The following is a 21,078-nucleotide window of genomic DNA, read 5'->3' as shown; positions in this document are numbered from 1 at the left end:
TGATTGTGGAGGCCAGTTCATCTAATACAACACTCAATCACTCTCCTTCTTGGTCAAATAGCCCTTACACAACCTGGAGGTGTGTGGGGTCATTGCCCTGTTGAAACACAAATAATAGTCCCACTAAGTGCAAAACAGATGGGACGGCGTATCACTACAGAATGCTGTAGTAGCAATGCTGTTTCAGTGTGCCTTGAATTCAAAACAAAATCAGACAGTGTCACCAGCAAAGCACCCCCACACCCCACCTCCATGCTTCACAGTGGGAAGTACACATGCAGAGATCATCCGTTCACCTATTCTGCGTCTCACCAAGACACAGCGGTTGGAACCAAAAATCTCTAATTTGGACTCATGGAAAAGGACAGATTCTACCATTGTAATGTCCATTGCTCGTGTTTCTTGGCCCAAGCAAGTCCCTTCTTATTACTGGTGTCCTTTAGTAGTGGTTTCTTTGCAGCAATTCGACCATGAAGGCCTGATTCACGCAGTCTCCTCTGAACAGTTGATGTTGAGATGCGTCCATTACTTGAACTCTGAAGAATTTATTTGGGCTGCAATTTCTGAGAGCCAGTTTCATCATAGCGCTATAAGGTTTCTGCGATTGCAGTTAAGAAACTTTCAAGTTCTTGAAATTTTTCAGATTGTTAATTTAAGACATGAAGGTCAGTTAGACTGTCATTTCTATTTGCTTATTTGAGCGGTTTTTGCCATAATATGGACTTGGTATTTTACTAAACAGGGCTCTCTTCTGTATACCACCCCTACATTGTCACAACACAACTGATTGGCTCATTAAGGAAATAAATTCCACAAATTAACTTTTAAGGCACACCTGTTAATTGAAATGCATTCCAGGTGACTACCTCATGAAGCTGGTTGAGACTGCCAAGTGTGCAAAGCTGTCAAAGGCAAAGGGTGGCTGAATCGCCAATATAAAAACTATTTTGATTTTTGGAACACTTTTTTGGTTACTACATGATACCATGTGTGTTATTTCATAGTTTTGATGTCTTCACTATTATTCTACAATGTAGAAATTTGTCAAAAGAAAAACACTTGAATGAGTAGCTGTTCTAAAACTTTAGAGACAGACAGACAAACACAGACAGACACAAGGGCAGGAGACAGCATCTAATGTAGAAAAGGCAGAGGTTTTTGGCACAGTACTTGTAACTCCCCTGCCACCTTCAAGACAAGTTGATGTATATGAGGATCCTACCCTACTATTTGTCGTCCACAACAAAACACTGAATAGACCTGAAACATAACATCAACCTGCCATTGAAACGTTTTGCAATGAGATGACACTGGGTCTAGATCTCAGGGGGGGGGTTCTAGATCTCAGGGGGGGGGGGGGTTCTAGATCTCATGGGGGGGGTTCTAGATCTCAGGTTGGTGGTCTGAGCTTTTCCATCTATCACAAACATCTGTGAACCATTAATAAGTTAACACAAAAAGAAGAAAGAATTTCGGTCTGCATTATTGTCATACATAAAATCCTGCTAAATATATGTGCTCCGCTTTAAAAACTCGAGGTTCACCCCAACGTGAGAAGCTGCAGTACTTGTGGCTTAGCGGCCCATTTTTTTAATAACGCAACATGCCAGCATAAAAAGAGACCAAGAAACACAACCAGGACGACCATCTACTAAACCTGACAAACCAACAAACCAACAAACAAAAAGACATGACTGAAACAGAGTTGTGGTTGTAGAGGGTTCTCACCGCTGTCTAGCCCTGAATCCATAGAGGAGCCCTTATCATTTGGCGTGTGTCTACTGCTAGCAATGACCGAGAGGTGGTTCCTGCTCCCACTGCATGCTCAGTTTGAGGCGTGCGCGCGCTTGCTGTCCATGCGTGTGACTGATTGACTGCGAGCTGCCATGGAAGGAGAGCAAGAGAGGGAGAGAACAATAGAGGGTTCTCCCTGCCGTCCGTCCAACCATCTTTCTGACGGCGCAGGCCTTCTCCCTGCCTTCTTTCCCCTCAGTGCGTTTTGAGATCGACCGCATGTGACCGCACAGAAAGACTGACCTACGAATTAAGATTAGCGAATCAGCCGTGCTCAGGCTGATCCCCTTTTAATACACCGCCTGTCTCTCATTGTGAGAAGTGGAAGGCTGGAGGGCGCGGGCGTTCCGGGGCAGGGTCGCTGTCTGAGCCCAGGGCGAGGGGCGTCGTGACAGGGGTGGTGTTGGAGGGCTGGGGGGAAGGGTTGGGGTCTCCACCCGTCTTCACCTGGTGGGTCTGGGAGGAAGAGGAGTGGGTGTCCTGGTGGGTCTGGGAGGAGGAGGAAGAGGAGTGGGTGTCCTGGTGGGTCTGGGAGGAGGAGGAAGAGGAGTGGGTGTCCTGGTGGGTCTGGGAGGAGGAGGAAGAGGAGTGGGTGTCCTGGTGGGACTGGGAGGAGGAGGAAGAGGAGTGGGTGCTCTCACCGGAGCTGCTCCTGGTCTCTGTGCTGGTGCTGGTCTTCTTCATCTTCCTCCTCTTGGCCAGCGGGGCCTTGTCCACCGTCTGCAGACGGAAACCCTCCCGCTTACACTTGTTGAACGCCTGGAGCAGAACCCAAGACCACAATAAAAACAACAAGAATTGCCTTGGCAGCAGCCAATGCGGGGGTCCATAAACACAATTACAAACAAGAAATCAACAATAGGAAACTACAATAAACACAAGTCATAAAAACATGAATGGATTTATACCCGCCATCACCCATCCCTTTTGGAAGAACTGAAACGGGAAATATTGGATATTCTCAAACACTCTCCTTGCCTCTTTTAATGCAAACCGTGCCATTCACTCATCATGTCCCCCCGATTGAATGAATAAAGCTCACGTTGAAGGTAGCCTTGACGTAGGTGTGTACGGACACGGTGGTGGAGGAGCCCAGGATGTCTGGTGTCATCAGAGGGTTGGAGGAGAGCTGGCTGTCGTCTTGGAGCCAGGCGTTGTACCTCAGACCACACATCTTGATCCGCTTGTCAGGGTCCACTGTCAGCAGCTCTATAGGTACCACACCAACGATGGATATTACAAGCACTAATACTGTATGTATGCATGTCAACACAGAATCTCGGGGGGAGACAGACCAAACCAGGGCTCTCCAACCATGTTCCTGGAGAGCCATCCTCATGTAGGTTCTCTCCGACCGCAGCTGGAACAAACCTGATTCCGCTCATCAACCAGCCAACTATTAGAACCAGGCGTGCTAGATTAGGGTTGGAGTGAGAAACCTACAGGGTGGTAGCTCTCCAGGAACAAGGTTGGAGAGCCCTGGACCAGACAGACACCAGGTGAACATTACAGACACCCCCTGCTGGTGAGCAGCAGCACCAGAGACACGCTGAACTCTCGAGGAGTTACACCTCCATCCAGACGACACTAAAGGTCGACTCACACATCAACTCATTTACTAAAATAGGGGTGAATCACAAGAAAAACACACGCAGAGTAATTTATAGAGTCATTCAGTAAAGCATTCCCGAAGTTGACGTCATATCTTCTGACCTTTCAACCCCCACCCCCACCCCCACCCCCACCTGCCATGCTCACCTTGTATAAGGTCCTTGGCCTGCTGCGAGACACTCCTCCAGGCCTCGCCCTCGAAGGAGAAGTCTCCCTGTTTAATCTTCCTCATGATCTCTTCAGCGCTGGTGTGGGTCAAACTCTTCCCCTGACACTGGAATGGCACCTGACCCGACAGCATGGTGTACTGGAACATAATCGTAATAAAACACATTCTAAACATTATAATACATATTTTGGAATCCTACATGTGGCCTATATGATGACGTTGTGTATACCTGTCTCCACGTCTTACTAAGTCATGTACTGGGTGTACACTCAATTGATCTAAGCCCGATTAAGGTTGGCCCGGTTTCTAATACCTCATTAAACAGACGTTTTGGCCGTGCATGTGTCCGTCTGTCTCTGGGGCGTCCGCTCATCGGCAGGGCACTCTGCTATACAGAGGTCTAGTCTGTCAGGAAGCGTCACATCACAGCTCTGTACACACAGCCAGCACACTACTATACTCTTTACCCCCAGGGGCCAACGCGCAGAGCGAGAGAGGACTGAGGCTGCACGCTTGAAAGGACATGCAGAGAACTTGCTCTTCCTCTCTCTACTCTTCTTCCTCTCACCTCTCGTCTTGCTCTCTTTCCTATCACTCTCCATCCATCCCCCTCACTCACTCCACCTCCCCTCTTCATTCTTATTCTCTTCAGATGGCCATTGAATTACACTGACATTTCCACTGGCAGGAAGCAATGCCACAGCCTCATGTGGCCACAGAAAAGTCTTAAAAGCTACAGTCTGCGATTATTTTTTATTTTTTTAAATCAGCTGAGGGATGGGGCTAGGGCAATTGCAACCCTTCTCCAAGTCATAAACAGTGCTTTCCATGCAAAGGCTGACAGTCCATGACATCCAAGAGATCGTTTAACCATCTTTTGACGCAATACATCATTTGTTTACATTCTTCTTGTTTGTAAACAAAGGAGTAAAAGAAACCCTCATATTTGGAGTTACGATCAAAATGCAGAAATTAAATGACCCGCTCTGCTCTGGCGAGGCCTATGACCGGTCAATAGTTTTTTTGTTGTCAACATAACTATTTTTCTCTTGCGGCGTTCCTCAAGGTTCGATTTTGGGTCCGGTACTATTGAGTTTCTAAATGTTACCCCTTGGTTGCGTCATCACAAGGCACGGCATTGATTTCCACTGCTACGTAGACGATACACAACTTTACATTGGTGGTGTCACCAGAGGATTTTAGCACCACAAATAAATGATACTGTATTAGTGATTTAAATACTTGGATGGCTCACAACTTCTTCCAGCTAAATCAAGACAAGACTGAGGTACTTATTGTTGGAGCCAAAGCACACAGAGAATCTAGCCGCACATCTGAATTCACAGGCAATAAAGATAAAACACCAGGTAAAAAAAACAACCTAGGTGTCATTTCAGATTCTGAACTCAATTTCAAAACACACATTAGGAATGTGACCAAAGCACATTTTATCCCCACTTGAGGAACATAGAAACGGCAGCGTCTTGGCAATCTCAGGCTGATAGAGGGACTCATTACTACAAGGCGGATTGACTACTCTAATGCTCTCCAGTCTGGTCTTTAAGAGAATGCCATTGCTCAACTGAAAAACATACAGAATGCTGCAGGACGGGTACTGACCAAGACCACACATTACACCGGTTTTAAAAAAGGTCTCTGCACTGGAGTTTTAGAATACATTTGAAGATTATTCTATTGGTTTGTAAATCAATCCACGATTGTGCACCCCAATACATGTCAGACATGCCTTTAAAGTTCTGTACCTAGTAGGTCCCTCAGGTCCTCTGGCCTTTTAACTATCCCGAAGCCTAGGTTCAAGAGGCATGGAGAAGCAGCCTTTAGTTATTATGCCCCCAGCCTCTGGAATAGCCTGCCAGAGAGAACCTGAGGCAGGACAAATCAGTGGACATAAGAGATTTTAAAAAACATTTTTAAGCTTTGCTTTTCCTTAGGGTGCTTTTTTTTGTCTTTCAGTTTTTGTTATTCTTTAGTTTTTTATCCTCTTATGTTCATTTGTTGTGTAATAAAAATGTTTTTATTTTCTTAGTTTTTTAAAAACTTATGTTTTTCCCCCTGTGAAGCGCATTGCGTTGCATTCATATCTGAAATGTACAGTATAAATAAAGCTAAGTTCTGCTGGTTGATCGTCGTTTAGTGGTGAATATTGATGCGTGTCAGCAGCACAGCACACCCCCGGACACAACAGCAGCATGTTAGCTGTACTGAATAAAACATAGAGATGGGTATCAGACAGGCCCTAACCACATAACACAGGATACAGAAAACACTGGAACAGCTTCCCTTGTGAATGGCCCTGACAAAACTCTCAACATAAAACTGCTGAATCAAGCTAGAATGTGTGTAGCTGTATTGAATCAATGAAATACAAGATCTACCAGAAGTGCAGCTATTGGTACAGATAAAGGCTCCGGTTGGATTCGGAAACACCCCGACATCCTTCTCAAAACCCAATTGAAGGAGACGTTCTAAGGAATGGAACCTTGGATCTTCAACGTATTTAAAGGGTATAAGGACTCACTCCTTCTCTGTACCACCTCCACTCACCAGGATGACGCCCAGGCTCCAGAGGTCACATGACTCGTCGTAGCCGTCGTATTTGAGGATCTCCGGCGCGGCGTAGGCCAGGGTGAAACACGGCGTCTTCAGCAGCTGGTTGTCTGGGGGCTTCAGCCGGGCGAAGCCAAAGTCTATGATCTTTATCTCAGAGTTCTCACTCTCATCTGTGAACAGCAAGTTCTGAACGGGGTTTCAAGAGAGAAACAGGTTTCTGTTATTGCTCCGGAGTCTATTTGAAATGCATACTTGCAATCTCAAAATGGCACACCCGTTACCATTTCTAGTCCATTAATGACAGGAAGGATGAGATGCACCACTTTTAAAGTGCCAGCTTCAGTTCCATTTGGCCAGATGGAGAAAATAAACATTAACTTCATGCTTCATTCAAGCCTTTGATCGTTATATTCTATTCATATGCAATGAACATGTACAGCACATTTGGAAATGATTCAGTCCCTTTCCCCACATCTTGTTTTAACATGGATTAAATAAACATTTTCCTCAATCTACACACAATACCCCCATAATGACAAAGCAAAAACAGGTCATTTTTTGGTGCAACTTTATTACAACTAAAAATTGACATAAGTATTCAGACCCTTTGCTATGAGACACGAAATGGCGCTCAGGTGGATCCTGTTTCCATTGGTCGGCCTTCATGTTTCTACAACTTGGGAGTCCACCTGTGGTAAATTCAATTGATTTGGAAAAACACACACCTGTCTATAAAATGTCCCACACTTGACAGCGCATGTCAGAGCAAAAAACAAGCCGTGAGGTTGAAGGAATTGTCCTTAGAGTGCCGAGAAAGGATTGTGTTGAGGCACAGATCTGGGGAAGGGCAGCCCAGCCAAACTGAGCAATCTGGGGAGAAGGGCCTTGTTCAGGTAGGTGACCAAGAACCTGATTGTCACTCTGTGGAGATGGGAGAACCTTCCAGAAGGACAACCATCTCTGCAGCACTCATGTCTTTATGGTAAAGTGGCCAGACCACTGTCAGCCCGCTTGGAGTTTGCTAAAAGGCACCTAAAGGACTCTGACCATGAGAAAAAATATTCTCTGGTCTGATAAAACCAAGATTAAACTATTTGGCCTGAATGGCAAGCGTCACGTCTGGAGGAAACCTGGCCCCATACCTACAGTGAAGCATGGTGGTGGCAGCATCATGCTTTGGGGATGTTTTTCAGGGACTGTGAGACCAGTCACCGGTTGAGGGAAAGATGAACAGAGCAAAGAACAGAGATATTCTTGATGAAGACCTGCTCCAAAGCTCTCAGGACCTCAGACTGGGGCGAAGGTTCAACTTCCAACAGGACAATGACCCTAAGCACACAGCCAAGACAATGCAGGAGTGGCTTCAGGACAAGTCTCAATTTCCTTGAATAGCCCAGCCAGAGCCCGGACTTGAACCCAAGCAAACATCTCTGGAGAGACCTGAAAATAGCTGTGCAGCGATGCTCCCCATCCAACCTGACAGAGCTTGAGAGGACCTGCAGAGAACGGGAGAATCTCCCCAAATACAGGTGTGCCAAGCTTGTAGCGTCATACCCAAGAAGACTCGAGGCTGTAATCGCTTCCAAAAGGTGCTTCAACAAAGTACTGAGTAAAGGGTCTGAATATTTATGTAAAAGTGATTTGTTTTTTATATGTAATAAATCTGCAAAAATGTCTAAAAACCTGTTTTTGCCTTGTCATTATGGGGTATTGTGTAGATTGATGCAGGTAAAAAACGTAAGGCTGTAACGTAACAAAATGTGGAAAAAGTCCAGGGGTCTGAATACTTTCTGAATGCACTGTATTTAGCTAGACCATACATAGAGATCATCAGGATAAGTTGGGAGTGTCCCTCAAGTTCTTTACTTCCAGGGGTTCAACAGCCTGATCCCAGATCTGGTTGCGCAGTATGGCCAGGCCATAAAGATAATAAACTCGCCAAAAGAAAGAAACGTCCCTTTTTCAGGACCCTGTCTTTCAAAGATCATTCGTAAAAATCCATATAACTTCACAGGTCTTCATTGTAAAGGGTTTAAACACTGTTTCCCATGCTTGTTCAATGAACCATAAACAATTAATGAACATGCACCTGTGGAACGGTCGTTAAGACACTAACAGCTTACAGACGGTAGGCAATTAAGGTCACAGTTATGAAAACTTAGGACACTAAAGAGGCCTTTCTACTGACTCTGAAAAACACAAAAAGTAAGATGCCCAGGGTCCCTGCTCATCTGCATGAATGTGCCTTAGGCTTGCTGCAAGGGGGCATGAGGACTGCAGATGTGGCCAGGGCAAGAAATTACAATGTCTGTACTGTGAGACGCCAAAGAGAGCGTTACAGGGAGACAGGATGGACAGCTGATCGTCCTCGCAATGGCAGACCACGTGTAACAACACCTGCACAGGATCGGTACATTCGAACATCACACCTGCGGGACAGGTACAGGATGGAAACTACAACTGCCAGAGTTACACCAGGAATGCACAATCACTCCATCAGTGCTCAGACTGTCTGCAATAGGCTGAGAGAGGCTGGACTGAGGGCTTGTAGGCCTGTTGTAAGGCAGGTCCTCACCCCACATCACTGGCAACAACATTGCCTATGGGCACAAACCTACCGTCGCTGGACCAGACAGGACTGGCAAAAAGTGCTCTTCACTGCGGTTTTGTCCCACCAAGGGTGATGGTCGGATTTGCGTTTATCGTCGAAGAATGAGCGTTACACCGAGGCCTGTACTCTGGAGGGGGGATTGATTTGGAGGTGGAGGGTCCGTCATGGTCTGGGGCGGTGTGTCACATCATCATCAGACTGAGCTTGTCGTCACTGCAGGCAATCTCAATGCTGTGCGTTTCAGGTAAGACATCCTCCTCCCTCATGTGGTACCCTTCCTGCAGGCTCATCCTGACATGACCCTCCAGCATGACAATGCAACCAGCCATACTGCTCATTCCTAGTGATTTCCTGCAAGACAGGAATATCACTCTTCTGGAATGGCTAGCGAAGAGCCCGGATCTCAATCCCATTGAGCACGTCTGGGACCTTTTGGATCGGAGGGTGAGGGCTAGGGCCATTCCCCCCAGAAATGTCCGGGAACTTGCAGGTGCCTTGGTGGAAGAGTGGGGTAACATCAAACAGCAAGAACTGGCAAATCTCAATCAGTCCATGAGGAGGAGATCTACTGCAGTACTTAATGCAGCTGGTGGCCACACCAGAAACTGACTGTTACTTTTGATCCCCACCTTTGTTCAGGGACACATTATTCAATTTGTTAGTCACATGTCTGTGGAACTGGTTCAGTTTATGTCTCAGTTGTTGGAATCTTGTTATGTTCAAACAAATATTTACACGTTAAATTTGCTGAAAATAAATGCAGTTGACAGCGAGAGGATGTTTCTTTTTTTGTTGAGTTTACATGCCATTTAGCAGATGCTTTCATCCAAGAGACTAAACTCATGCATACATTTTACGTACAGGTGGTCAGGGGAATCAAACCCACTATACTGGTGCAGCAAGAGTCATGCTCTACCAACTGAGCTACAGAGGACCACAGGTCTGAGAGCAGCCTCGACGGTTGAGTAGTACCAATGACAGTGTGTATAAATGGAGAAAGCCATCGATTACTTGGCACCCTTCATTCCTATGTGAAGACTCAATAGCACATTGAAGCCAAATTTAGTCAGTTAAGATGGCGTCTCATGGAGACATAACATGCGCAGTTTGAGCTACTCCAGGAAGTGACATTACAGGCTAGCTCACTTATGCCCCCTCATTGAGTAAGTCAAGTTGAAGGCTGACCGGTGTGCTGCAGGCCGCCATTAGCAACTAAAATATCCTTAATAACTTTAGTGTGTGATTTTCAAATAACCGGTTCAAGAACATACAAAGGAGGACATTCAAAGACATCTGGTGTATTAGAAGCAACGATTGGTACCATGACAGTCTTCAAATTTGTATTGTATTTACACAAAGATTGGCCACGAAGATTTTTTCCATTCTCTATAATGGGGGAATCCCGTTTTTCTGCAAACAATGCCTGCAGTACCGCAGTCGGCCTTGAACTTCCGTAGCCGCAATGAGAGGGGGCAGTCATTCTCTCAATTAGTAGTACCTCTGGCTTGAGGTCCCTGTGCACCACTCCTACATCGTGCATGTGGCTGACGGCTGACACCAGTCTCCTCATGATGCGGCTCGCCTCAGTCTCACTGAAGTGCTGCTTCCTCCGTATCCTCTCCAGCAGCTCTCCACCACGCAGCAGCTCCAACACCAGGTACGTATGCAGCTGGAGGGGAGAAGGAGAGACACAGCAAGTTATACAAACACTTACCCATAGGGTCTCCAGAGAGAGCCTTACCGGCATGTTGACCAACGACTCATAGTTCCTTATACGGACGTATAAAACTGTATTTTGTAACTTTTAAAATAAATCAATATTGGAGGTCATACGAAGTAGGAAACGTCACGCTTTATGGAATTCATGTGATCGATTGCTCCGAGCCCAAGGCTGTGGTTATACAATAGCGGAGATTGTTTGGAAAACTCAAAAACGGTAGAAACCCTGAGTCCACATTTCTATTTTGTATGAAACATGTCCTAATAACAATACAGATGTCACGGTGATGGAGAGATGAAACCGGAACAGAGTGGCTGAAGTGAAAGGACCCTGATAAAGAGGCTAGAGAATAATGTACCTACGTCTGTCTGTGGCACTGCAGCCGGGTAGAGTAGGCTTTCTCATTAGTGCTCGAAGAGGGGAACAAAGACCGAGAGAGAGAGAGAGAGAGAGAGAGAGAGAGAGAGAGAGAGAAGGGCGGGAAGGTGGCCTGCATCCCAATTCTCCACCCTTCTCCCAAAGTATGCACTTGGACACCATTGGCTATGTCCCAACTCTCCATGCAGGTGGTCTGTGTCCCAATTGACGGGGAGTGTGCAAGTGCACACTTTGGGAGAAAAGGTGTAGAAGAATTGGAACGCAGAATGGGAGAGGAGGGCCACAGCAAGGCGGCTCTGCTTTGATCTAGTTAACAGCCCTCGGTCTGCCTGAATTCTAAATGGCTCCCTTTATAGTGCACTACTTTTGACCAGGGCTCCTATAGTGAACCAGGGCTGTGGTCAAAAGTAGTGTGCTTTAAAAAGGAAATATGGTGCCATTTAGGCCAAGCCCTCTCTGAGGTACAGTACAGTAACAACCCAGCAGAGCTCATCAGAGCTACAATGCTGCTCCTAGGCCTGAAGGGCCCCAGATAATGAACATGGCCAATATCAGCCACACACACACACACACTTGTTTGACCCAATTAGGAGAAAACAGTTTTTTTCTTCTCTCACCAAGCTCAAATCCTTCATGAGATCTAAAGGCCCACATACAGACATGAAATATGCTCTGTGTAGGTTAATTCACCTATACCTACAATGGATGTGCCCGTATGTGGCACAGCTGCTGTACTGCAGTAAAATGCAGTGTATACAAACTGAAATATGGGGGTATAGTGTAGTGTTTATTATAGGACGATATGAAGGAGAGAAGAGGGAGATGGAGAATGTCCCAGGAGGAATCTAGCTCTGTTCCACCTCTTGACTTAATAAGGCCGTCTGCCGTTAGTCTCGTCTTACGATCACTAGTTCGGTTAGGAAAGAAAATGGCCATTTCTAAAGATGGGCTTTGACCGGCAACGCTTGTGATAACAGGTCTCTCTGGTAAAATAGATGATATCATCTCGATGAGAAGAAACTGTAAGAAATGACAAGTTCTATGAAAATACGTGGTTGTTTCTTTTGCCTACTTCAGTGATTCCAGCGAGTGTCTGCCGAATGACTGAAATATAACGTAATGCAATGTTTCCACTGACTCTATAGCACGCACTTCTAACCAGGATAGCAGAGGCAGCAAAGATAACATCTCTTCTGTAAGAAGCGCCTGTTATCTAAAATGTGACTAACATTTAAAGAGAAGGTTCAACAAAAATGTAAAAATCCTTACCTGATCATGGTAAATCTCGTGAGTCTTGACGATGTTGGGGTGGCCGTCGCAGAGCTTCAGAGCTGCAATCTCTTTCTGTGTCTGGGCCTCCATCCTAGAGGGGACATGGGAGAGACGAGACGCAAAGTGTCATCAGAAGGAGTCGCCGGTCATGTGTGCACCTGTCACAGTGTCACCCCCGTAAGTTCAGTGTCACCACTGAAGCCTATTCCTGTCAGGGAAGTGTTGGCACACTTCATCCACCAGCAGCCAACAAGTGTTGTAATCGCAGAGCAGTCTTCCGCAACGTCTGGTGGCCTGGAATATACATCACATCGAGTGAGACCAAACAAATTGAATTAGATGTTTAACGGATGTCTCACTACATTTTTTTCAAAAATAATTGTTTTATTTAAAATCAGCTAAATTGAAAAGTTAATGGAAAAAATGGCACAATTATACACACATTTTTTAACTACTTTTAAAAGAATCTCAAATCGTATAAAAAGTCAAACCTTTTTTTATATTTTTTTATAAAAGTTGGCTTGTGATGAAACTGAGGCAGTTTGGGCTGGAAAGGCAGTGTACATGTGTGTTCAGTGGAAGGGCATCAATGGGATATTATAGCACAAAGTAATGTCCTCAAGTTTCCAGTAAAGTGACAACTTCCTCTTGGATTATGGCTCAACTATGCCTCTTTTAGCCTCCCTAAGAGGCAAAACTCTCACGATTAGGTCGCTAGTTGTTAAACTAAAGTTGATGTAGTATTTGAACAATGGGGTTCTACTTTTTTCTTCTTCCTTAAAAAAAAATGAAATAATACTACAATGTCTTATCTAGTTAGCCAGTCAACTCCCAATAAACACACATCAGTGAGCTCCGGGCAGGGCCGGTCTGGCCTGGTACAGTTTGGCAGCACAAAACAGATCTGGGAACCAGGCTAGCCTATGGTATAGTACCTCTTGCTGACGATTTTCACAGCGTACTTCTGGCCAGTCTTCTTGTGGGTGCACTGCCTACAGATGGAGAAGCTGCCCTCGCCCAGAGCATTGTCCTTCAGGTTCATCTCATAGTTCATATAGAACGGAGAGTCCTAAAAGAGAAGATTGTCATACCAAATCACAAAGAACGCCGTTTTCATAACGCCACTATCAGTCGCTAATTAGTCAACACCACACCTGAGACAAAGCTGAAACTGAAAATATAATAAAAAAAAAATACAGTAGCTAAATGATTCACTCCTGGAAGGACTGAAACCTGAAAAGACGAATGCAAAAACAATTGAAAGCAAGCGTTGCTCTCGGGAGAAAACTCCTCTTTCTTAGTGGCTGCAGCTAAGCTATTAAAGCTAAGTGTGTTTAGGTGGCGGGAATAAATTACAACCCTATCCATCTAACTGTACTACACACACACACACGGATGTACCTTCATCATGGCGCTGCGGGCCACAGCAGCAGACCCCGGCCTCTGTGACCCTGATCCTCCACACAGCTGTAGAGTGTCGTCCATTACAGCGTTCCACTTGAACAGGATGGAGGGGGCCATGAACGAGTAGCCCTGTAACCAGGACAGAGAGACAGAGAGAGACGGGGTATTACATGAAGCAGAAATGTGAAGCGAGAGGTGGCCATGAACAAGTAGCCCTGCACAAAGGACACACATAACAAGAAGTGGGTTTAACATAATATACCTGGTCATATGAAGCACAGGAAAGAGAACGGTATACCCTTCACATTATAGAGCTTACCTGAGACGTCCTTTTCAGCATTGTTGCAGCAACAATGGTGGATGCATAAGATGGCCATCGACACCAAAGCAGACTAGGTTGTGTTCAAATCTGAACTTCAAAACGTAGTTTTCGTCATTTTACTGAAAAGGCATGCAGCGTTTATTTCATTCAATAACTACATTATAACCCATCAATCCTGTAACAACTGTGGCATGAGCATGACAATGGCTGCCATTCATTGGTGGTCCATCTGTGCTCATTGTTATAACTGTCATCTATGACAGGATTGGGATGTGCTGCCAGGTTCCAACTATGAAGGGCCCAGAGCTAGCTAGCTAGCACACACACACAGCTGCGTGGAATGCATGCAGAGTAAGAGCTGTGGATGGACGGACGGATGGATGGATGAGAATACCCTAATTGCCAGGCATCAATATCTGATTGCGCTGCTGTGAAATTACATCTCGTCGGGGCTCTAATGCAATTTAATTTTGTTTTGTGAGGCGAGGCGGGAGCGCAGACCCCCAAGAGTTAAAAGTTGTGATAGCAGCAGTTCTCTCTAACGCAATTGCTCAGGCCTGGCGTCAAATTATAAAGACTAGCCTACAAATTCTAGTATATGTGAAATTTGGGCTACGTGCATGAAATAAAACAAGCCAAGATGAAGTTGGCAATCATAGGTTTAAGGCGTAATTGAGGCAGACATGGTGATTCTCTGGAACCGTAACCTTTTCTTCCAGCAGAGAAAAGAGAGAAGCCCTTATAAATGGGCCTATTGATCAGCCAGGCTCGAGGAGCCAGAAGGCATGGCAATCACAGCTGAGATTCTGCTCAATAGCCTACATCAATCAGACACTCAACCAAAAGCTGGCACACAGCTGCATTCATAAAGTGTCTCAGTGTAGGAGTGCAGATCTAGGATCAGGTCCCTCCGTCCATATAATTATGATCTAAAAAGGCAAAAATGGATCCTCGATCTGCACTCATGCTCAGAGATGCTTTATGAATAGGGGCTCTGGGACACATTCTGGTTCAAAACTATAGCATAAATAGTCATTCACATCTGTTAGGTCCATCAGAACTGCATATGGCTATAATTATACGCCTTGAATGAAAAGCCCTTTAGTCAATTTGAATACCAATGTACACACAGACGGGCTTGCACTGACTTTAAAGCAAGCTATTGAGGAGTTTCTAAACAACGTCAATAGCTGAGGAGTCAAATACATACAGTACCCGTCAAAAGTATGGACACGCCTACTCATTCAAGGGTTTTTATTTGTACTATTTTCTACATTGTTGAATAATAGTGAATACATCAACAGTATAAAATAACATTTGGAATCACGTACTAAGCAAAAAAAGTGTTAAACAAATCAAAATATATTTATTCTTCAAAGTAACCACACTTTGTCTTCACAGCTTTGCACAATCTTGGTATTCTCTCAACCAGTTTCACCTGGAATGCTTATCCAATAGTCTTGAAGGAGTTCCCACATATGCTGAGCACTTGTTGGCTGCTTTTCCTTCACTCTGCGGTCCATCTCATCCCAAACCATCTCATCCCAAACCATCTCAATTGGGTTGAGGTCAGGTGATTGTGGAGGCCAGGTTAGCTGACGCAGCCCTCCATCACTCTCCTTGGTAAATTAGCCCTTACACAGCCTGGAGGTGTGTAGGGTCATTGTCCTGTTGAAACACAAATGATAGTCCCACTAAGCGCAACCTAGATGGGATGGCATATCGCTGTGGTAGCCATGCTGGTTAAGTGTGCCTTGAATTCTAAATAAATCACTGACTGTCACCAACAAAGCACCATCACACCTCCTCCTCCATGCTTCATGGTTGCAACCACACATATAGAGATCATCTGTTCACCTACTCTGCGCCTCACAAAGACACAGCGGTTGGAAACAAAAATCTCAAATTTGGACTCATCTGACCAAAAGACAGATTTCCACTGGTCGTGTTTCTTGGCCCAAGCAAGTCTCTTCTTCTTATTGGTGTCCTTTAGTAGTGGTTTCTTTGCAGCAATTCGACCATGTAGGCCTGATTCACGCAGTCTCCTCTGAACAGTTGATGTTGATGTTGAGATGTGTCTGTTACTTGAACTCTGAAGCATTTATATGGGCCACAATTTCTGAAGCTGGTAAATCTAATGAACTTATCCTCTGCAGCAGAGGTAACTCTGGGTTTTCCTCATGAGAGCCAGTTTCATAGCGCTTGATGGTTTTTGTGACAGCACTTGAAGAAACTTTCAAAGTTCTTGAAATTTTCCAGATTGACTGACCGTCATGTCTTAAAGTAATGGACTGTTGTTTCTCTTTGCTTATTTGAGCTGTTATTGACATAATATGGACTTGGTCTTTTACCAAATAGGGCTAACTTCTGTATACCACCGCTACCTTGTGACAACAACTGATTGGAATGCATTCCTGTTGACTACCTCATGAAGCTGGTTGAGAGAATGCCAAGAGTGTGAAAAGCTGTCAAGGCAAAAGGTGGCTACTTACTAAAATCTCAAATAGAAAATATATTTTGATACTTTTTTTGGTTACTCCATGTGTGTTTTTTCATAGTTTTGATGTTTTCACTATTATTCTACAATGTAGAAAATCGTAAAAAATAAAGAAAAACTTGAATGAGTGGGTGTGTCCAAACGTTTTGACTCGTACTGTACATAGAAACAGCGTCATCTGTGACACCATCTACCACACGTCCAGAGTTTACATTGAATGTCAACAAAATAATGTTGAAGTTTACCTAAATGAAACATAATTTGACAATTTGGGCAAAGCATTTTAACACAGACCGACTGTATTAAAAAGCATAAATCAACCACTTGCCACCCCATCTGAAAGATGCATTGTCAAAAACCTCTGACCAACCAGAGAATTAAGGTAACAATTCTGAGGCAGAGCTGCAGGGGAATAGGTGGGGTCCATCGGGCACACACACAGAGACACACACGCAGAGACACACACGCACAGAGACACACAGAGACACACACACACAGAGACACACACACACAGAGACACACACACACAGACACACACACACAGAGACACACACACACACACACACAGAGACACACACACACAGAGACACACACACACAGAGACACACCTGAAAGATGCGATCACAGTTCTGAGGCAGAGCTGCAGGGGAGTAGGTGGGGTCCATTTCAGTGAACTCCTCCGCAAAGTTGCTGACATCTAGCTCATCCCTGATCACCGGCTTGAACGGGGCGGGCACCCTCTTAGCTGCTAAGTCCTCCCAGTTAATCTTCTGAAATATTGAGGAGATGAAGCACAACAAAAAGCTTTAGTCAGCAACCATTTCTACTTTAAGACCATTTTATCAACAAAAGGCAAATATAAAGTGTCTTCAGGAAGTACTCATCCCCCTTTTCCACATTCTGTTATGCAACAGACTAAATTTAAAACTGATTAATTTTTTTTTTTTTTTGGCACTGGCCTACACATACCACATAATGTTTAAGTGGAATGATGTCATTTTTTAAAATAAATTCATTGAAAATGAAAAGCTGAAATGTCTTGAGTCAAGTATTCAACCCCTTTGTGATGGCAAAAATGTGCTTAACAAGTCACATAACTTGAATAATGGTGTTTGACATGATTTTTGAATAACAACCTCATCTCTGTACCCCACACATATCGTACAGATCATTGTCCCTCATTCGGGCAGTGAATTTCAAACACAGATTCAACCACAAAGACCAAGGAGGTTTTCCAATGCCTCGCAAAGGGCACCCCTTGGTAGACAGTGACTATCCCCTTGAGCATGGTGAAGTAAGTTATTAATTACACTTCAGATGGTGTATCAATACACCCAGTCACTAGAAAGATACAGTGGTCCTTCCAGACTCAGCTGTCGGAGAAGAAAGAAACCGCTCAGGGATTTTCACCATGAAGCCAATGGTGACTTTGAAAAACAGTTTCAGAGTTCAATGGCTTAAATAGGAGAAAACTGAGTATGGATGAACAACATTGTAATTACTACACAATATTAACCTAATTCACAGTGAAAAGAAGGAAGCCTGTACAGCATACAAATATTCCAAAACATGCATTCTGTTTGCAACAAGGCACTAAAGTAAGTGTAAAAAATGTGGCAATTCCATTCATATCCTGAAAACCAAGTGGTTATGTTTGGGGCAAATCCAATACACAGTAACACTCCCCATATTTTCAAGCATAGTGGTGTTATGGGTATGTTTGTAATCATTGAGGACTAGAGAGTTTTTCAGGATAAAAAATAAATGGAATGGAGCTAAGTACAGGCAAATTCCCAGAGGAAAACCTGGTTCAGTCTGCTTTCCACCAGACACTGAGATGAATTCACCTTTCAGCAGGACAATAACCTAAAACACAAGGCCAAATAAAAACTCGAGTTGCTTACCAAGAAGACAGTGAATGTTCTTGAGTGGTCGAAAATCGATGGAAAGACCTGAAACCGGTTGTCCAGCAATGATCAACAACCAATTTGACAGCTTGAAGAATTTAAAAAAGAATAAATGGGCAAATGTTAAACTATCTGGGTGTGGAAAGCTCTTAGAGACTTACCCAGAATGACTCACAGCTGTAATCACTACCAAAGGTGATTCTAACATGTATTGACTCAGGGGGTGAATACTTATCTTATCAAGATACTCGAGTGCACAAAACATTAGGAACACAATCCTAATATTGAGTTGCACCCCTTTTTGACCTCAGAACAGTCTCAATTTCCTCGGGGCGTGGACTCGACAAGGTGTCGAAAGAGTTTCACAGGGATGCTCGCCCATGTCGACGCCAACGGTTCTAACAGGTTGTGTCAAGTTGGCTGGTAGTAGATCTGTACTCCCGAATACGTCGTTCCATCTCATCCAACAGATGCCAAATTGGATTGAGATCTGGTAACCAGGCAAGCCACTGCAGTGAGCTGAATTCACCGTCCGTGGAACCATTCCTGGACAATCCTAGCCTTGTGTCATGGGGCATAGAGTACTTCAGTCATAATACCCTTAAAACCTAGTGGTCAAACAGTGAAATGGTTCCAATTGATGTTCATTTTCCCCTGTGTTTCTTGTAGGCTTACCCTGGAGTGACGTTTTGATAACCGTGTAAATCTCTTGGACAAGGTGACTTATCAAATTATTTGCCTGCATTTACCCTCCAAAAATGATATGCTAATTATCTGCTAAAGTGAACTAAAAAACTTCAAAATGGCATGATGATCTGGACAAGACTGCCGAATCAAGACAAAGGTAAGAATCTCTGGATGAACTATTTAATGTTAGCTAAATGCGGTAATGAATAAATAGGCTAAATTTCTTTCAAATTGAGAATTCTCTGAAATGTCTGGTGCAAGTTTTAAATTGACACAATACCTGTTAGCAAAGGGGTCTGCTAGAGATGACATCCAGGAGCCTGCAGGGAATGGTCGTTTTGCATATCTACTTTGATGGTATTTAGCATTTTAGAATCTGAGAGTGAATAGAGCCGAGTATATTGATGAAACTCACCTTGTCAGAGAGATTGGCATAGTTATCAAAACGTCACGCCAGGGTAAGCCTACAGGAAAAACAACACTTATTTGGAGTGTTTTTAAAATCCCCCACGGGAAAACTGAATGGTAGAAAAACAATTAGAATAATTTCCCTGTTTGACCGCAAGGTTTTATGGGTATTATGACACCTCCACTGTGGGTCTCTATTATCCTGCTGGGAAAAAATCTATTTGCAGATGGATACACTGCCACCATGAAAGGATGCACCTAATTGGCAATGATGTTCAGATATTCTGTAGCATTCAAAACGCTGCTCCACTTTTATCAAGAGGCCCAATCCAATGTGTGCTATGAAAATGACACCCCACACCACCTGCCTGCAATGTTGACACACGCCATGTGGATGCTTGTACTCATGTGGTTCTCCATACCCTAGTCCTCCCATCAGCGTGACAAAGCAGGAACCGGGATTCATCAGACCAGGCAATGTTTTTCCAATTCTCCAGAGTTTATGTTCCTTAGCCCACTGCAACCGCAGTTTTTTTTTTCTGCTGAAAATAGTTGAACTCTGAGGTCGTCGGCTGCCATACCCCATTCGTGTCAAGGTAGGACGAGTTGTGCATTCTTTTACGGGTCTTCGGGTACCAATGTTGTACTGGACTGTCAGTTGACTAACTGTAGCCCGTCTGTTGCTCTGCACAACACATGCCAGCCTCCTTTGTCTTCTTTCATCAATGACCCATTTTCGACCACTGGCTTGCTGTTGCCTGGATGTCCTTTGGGTGGTGGACCATTTTTGATGCACACGGGAAACTGCTGAGTGTGACGAAACCCAGCAGCGTTGCAGTTATTAACATACCCTGTTCAAAGGCACTTAATTCTTTTGTCTTGCCCATTCACTTTCTGAATAGCACACATACACAATCCATGTCCCAAGTGTCTCCAGGCTTAAAAATAATTATTGAATCTGTATCCTGCCCTTTATCTACACTGATTGAAGTGGATTTCACTGGTGACATCAATAAGGGATCATAGCTTTCACCTGGATTCACATGGTTAGTCTGTCATGGAAAGAGGTGTTCTTAATGTTTTGTATATTAGACTTCAATACAGTGCCTTCGAAAAGTATTCAAACCAATTGACTTATTCCACGTTGTTACGTTACAGCCTTGATTTTTAAAAAATCATACATCTTCAGTAATCTACACACAGTACTCCATAATGAAAAAACGAAAACAGGTTTTTGAAATGTTGGCAAGTTTATTTTTAATAAACAGAAATACATTATTTATATAAGTATTCAGCCCCTTTGCTATGAGACTCAATTGAGCTCACTTGCATCCTGTTTCCATTTATCATCCTTGAGATGTTTCTACAACTTCATTGGAGTCCACCTGTGGTAATTTCAATTGATTGGACATGATTTGGAAAGGCACATACCTGTCTATATAAGGTCCCATAGTTGCCAGTGCATGTCAGAGCAAAAACAAAGCCATAAGGGCAAAAGAATTGTCCGTAGAGCTGCGAGACAGGATTGTGTCAAGGCACAGATCTGGGGAAGGGAACCAAAAACATTTCTGCAGCATTGAAGGTCCCCAAGAACACAATAGCCTCAATGGACTCTTCCAAAGACTCTTCCAAGAGCTGACCGCCCCAGCCAAACTGAGCAATCGAGGGAGAAGAACCTTGGTCAGGGAGGTGACCAAGAACCTGATGGTCACTCTGACAGAGCTCAA

At 44.2% G+C, this 21,078-nt stretch overlaps 1 protein-coding gene across 1 annotated transcript in view; it reads right to left on the bottom strand.

The window, feature by feature from the left end:
* Positions 1 to 798: 798 nt before the first annotated feature.
* The window catches only part of rps6ka5 (ribosomal protein S6 kinase, polypeptide 5), a 39,937-nt gene continuing 19,657 nt past the window's right edge, over positions 799 to 21,078 (bottom strand). The window contains exons 9-17 of the mRNA XM_046308091.1: positions 16,958 to 17,119; positions 13,528 to 13,659; positions 13,062 to 13,195; positions 12,124 to 12,217; positions 10,255 to 10,425; positions 6,140 to 6,331; positions 3,553 to 3,712; positions 2,837 to 3,003; positions 799 to 2,553 (exon numbers count right to left, since the gene is read on the bottom strand). Of these exons, the coding sequence (XP_046164047.1) occupies positions 2,104 to 2,553; positions 2,837 to 3,003; positions 3,553 to 3,712; positions 6,140 to 6,331; positions 10,255 to 10,425; positions 12,124 to 12,217; positions 13,062 to 13,195; positions 13,528 to 13,659; positions 16,958 to 17,119 (1,662 nt within the window). The 3' untranslated portion in view covers positions 799 to 2,103. The remainder of the gene's footprint in view (positions 2,554 to 2,836; positions 3,004 to 3,552; positions 3,713 to 6,139; positions 6,332 to 10,254; positions 10,426 to 12,123; positions 12,218 to 13,061; positions 13,196 to 13,527; positions 13,660 to 16,957; positions 17,120 to 21,078) is intronic.

Source organism: Oncorhynchus gorbuscha, linkage group LG17, assembly GCF_021184085.1.
Source record: "Oncorhynchus gorbuscha isolate QuinsamMale2020 ecotype Even-year linkage group LG17, OgorEven_v1.0, whole genome shotgun sequence".
NCBI lineage: Eukaryota > Metazoa > Chordata > Actinopteri > Salmoniformes > Salmonidae > Oncorhynchus > Oncorhynchus gorbuscha.
The sequence above is the reverse complement of the archived record's forward strand: the minus strand, read 5'-3'. Positions and strand labels throughout refer to the sequence as shown.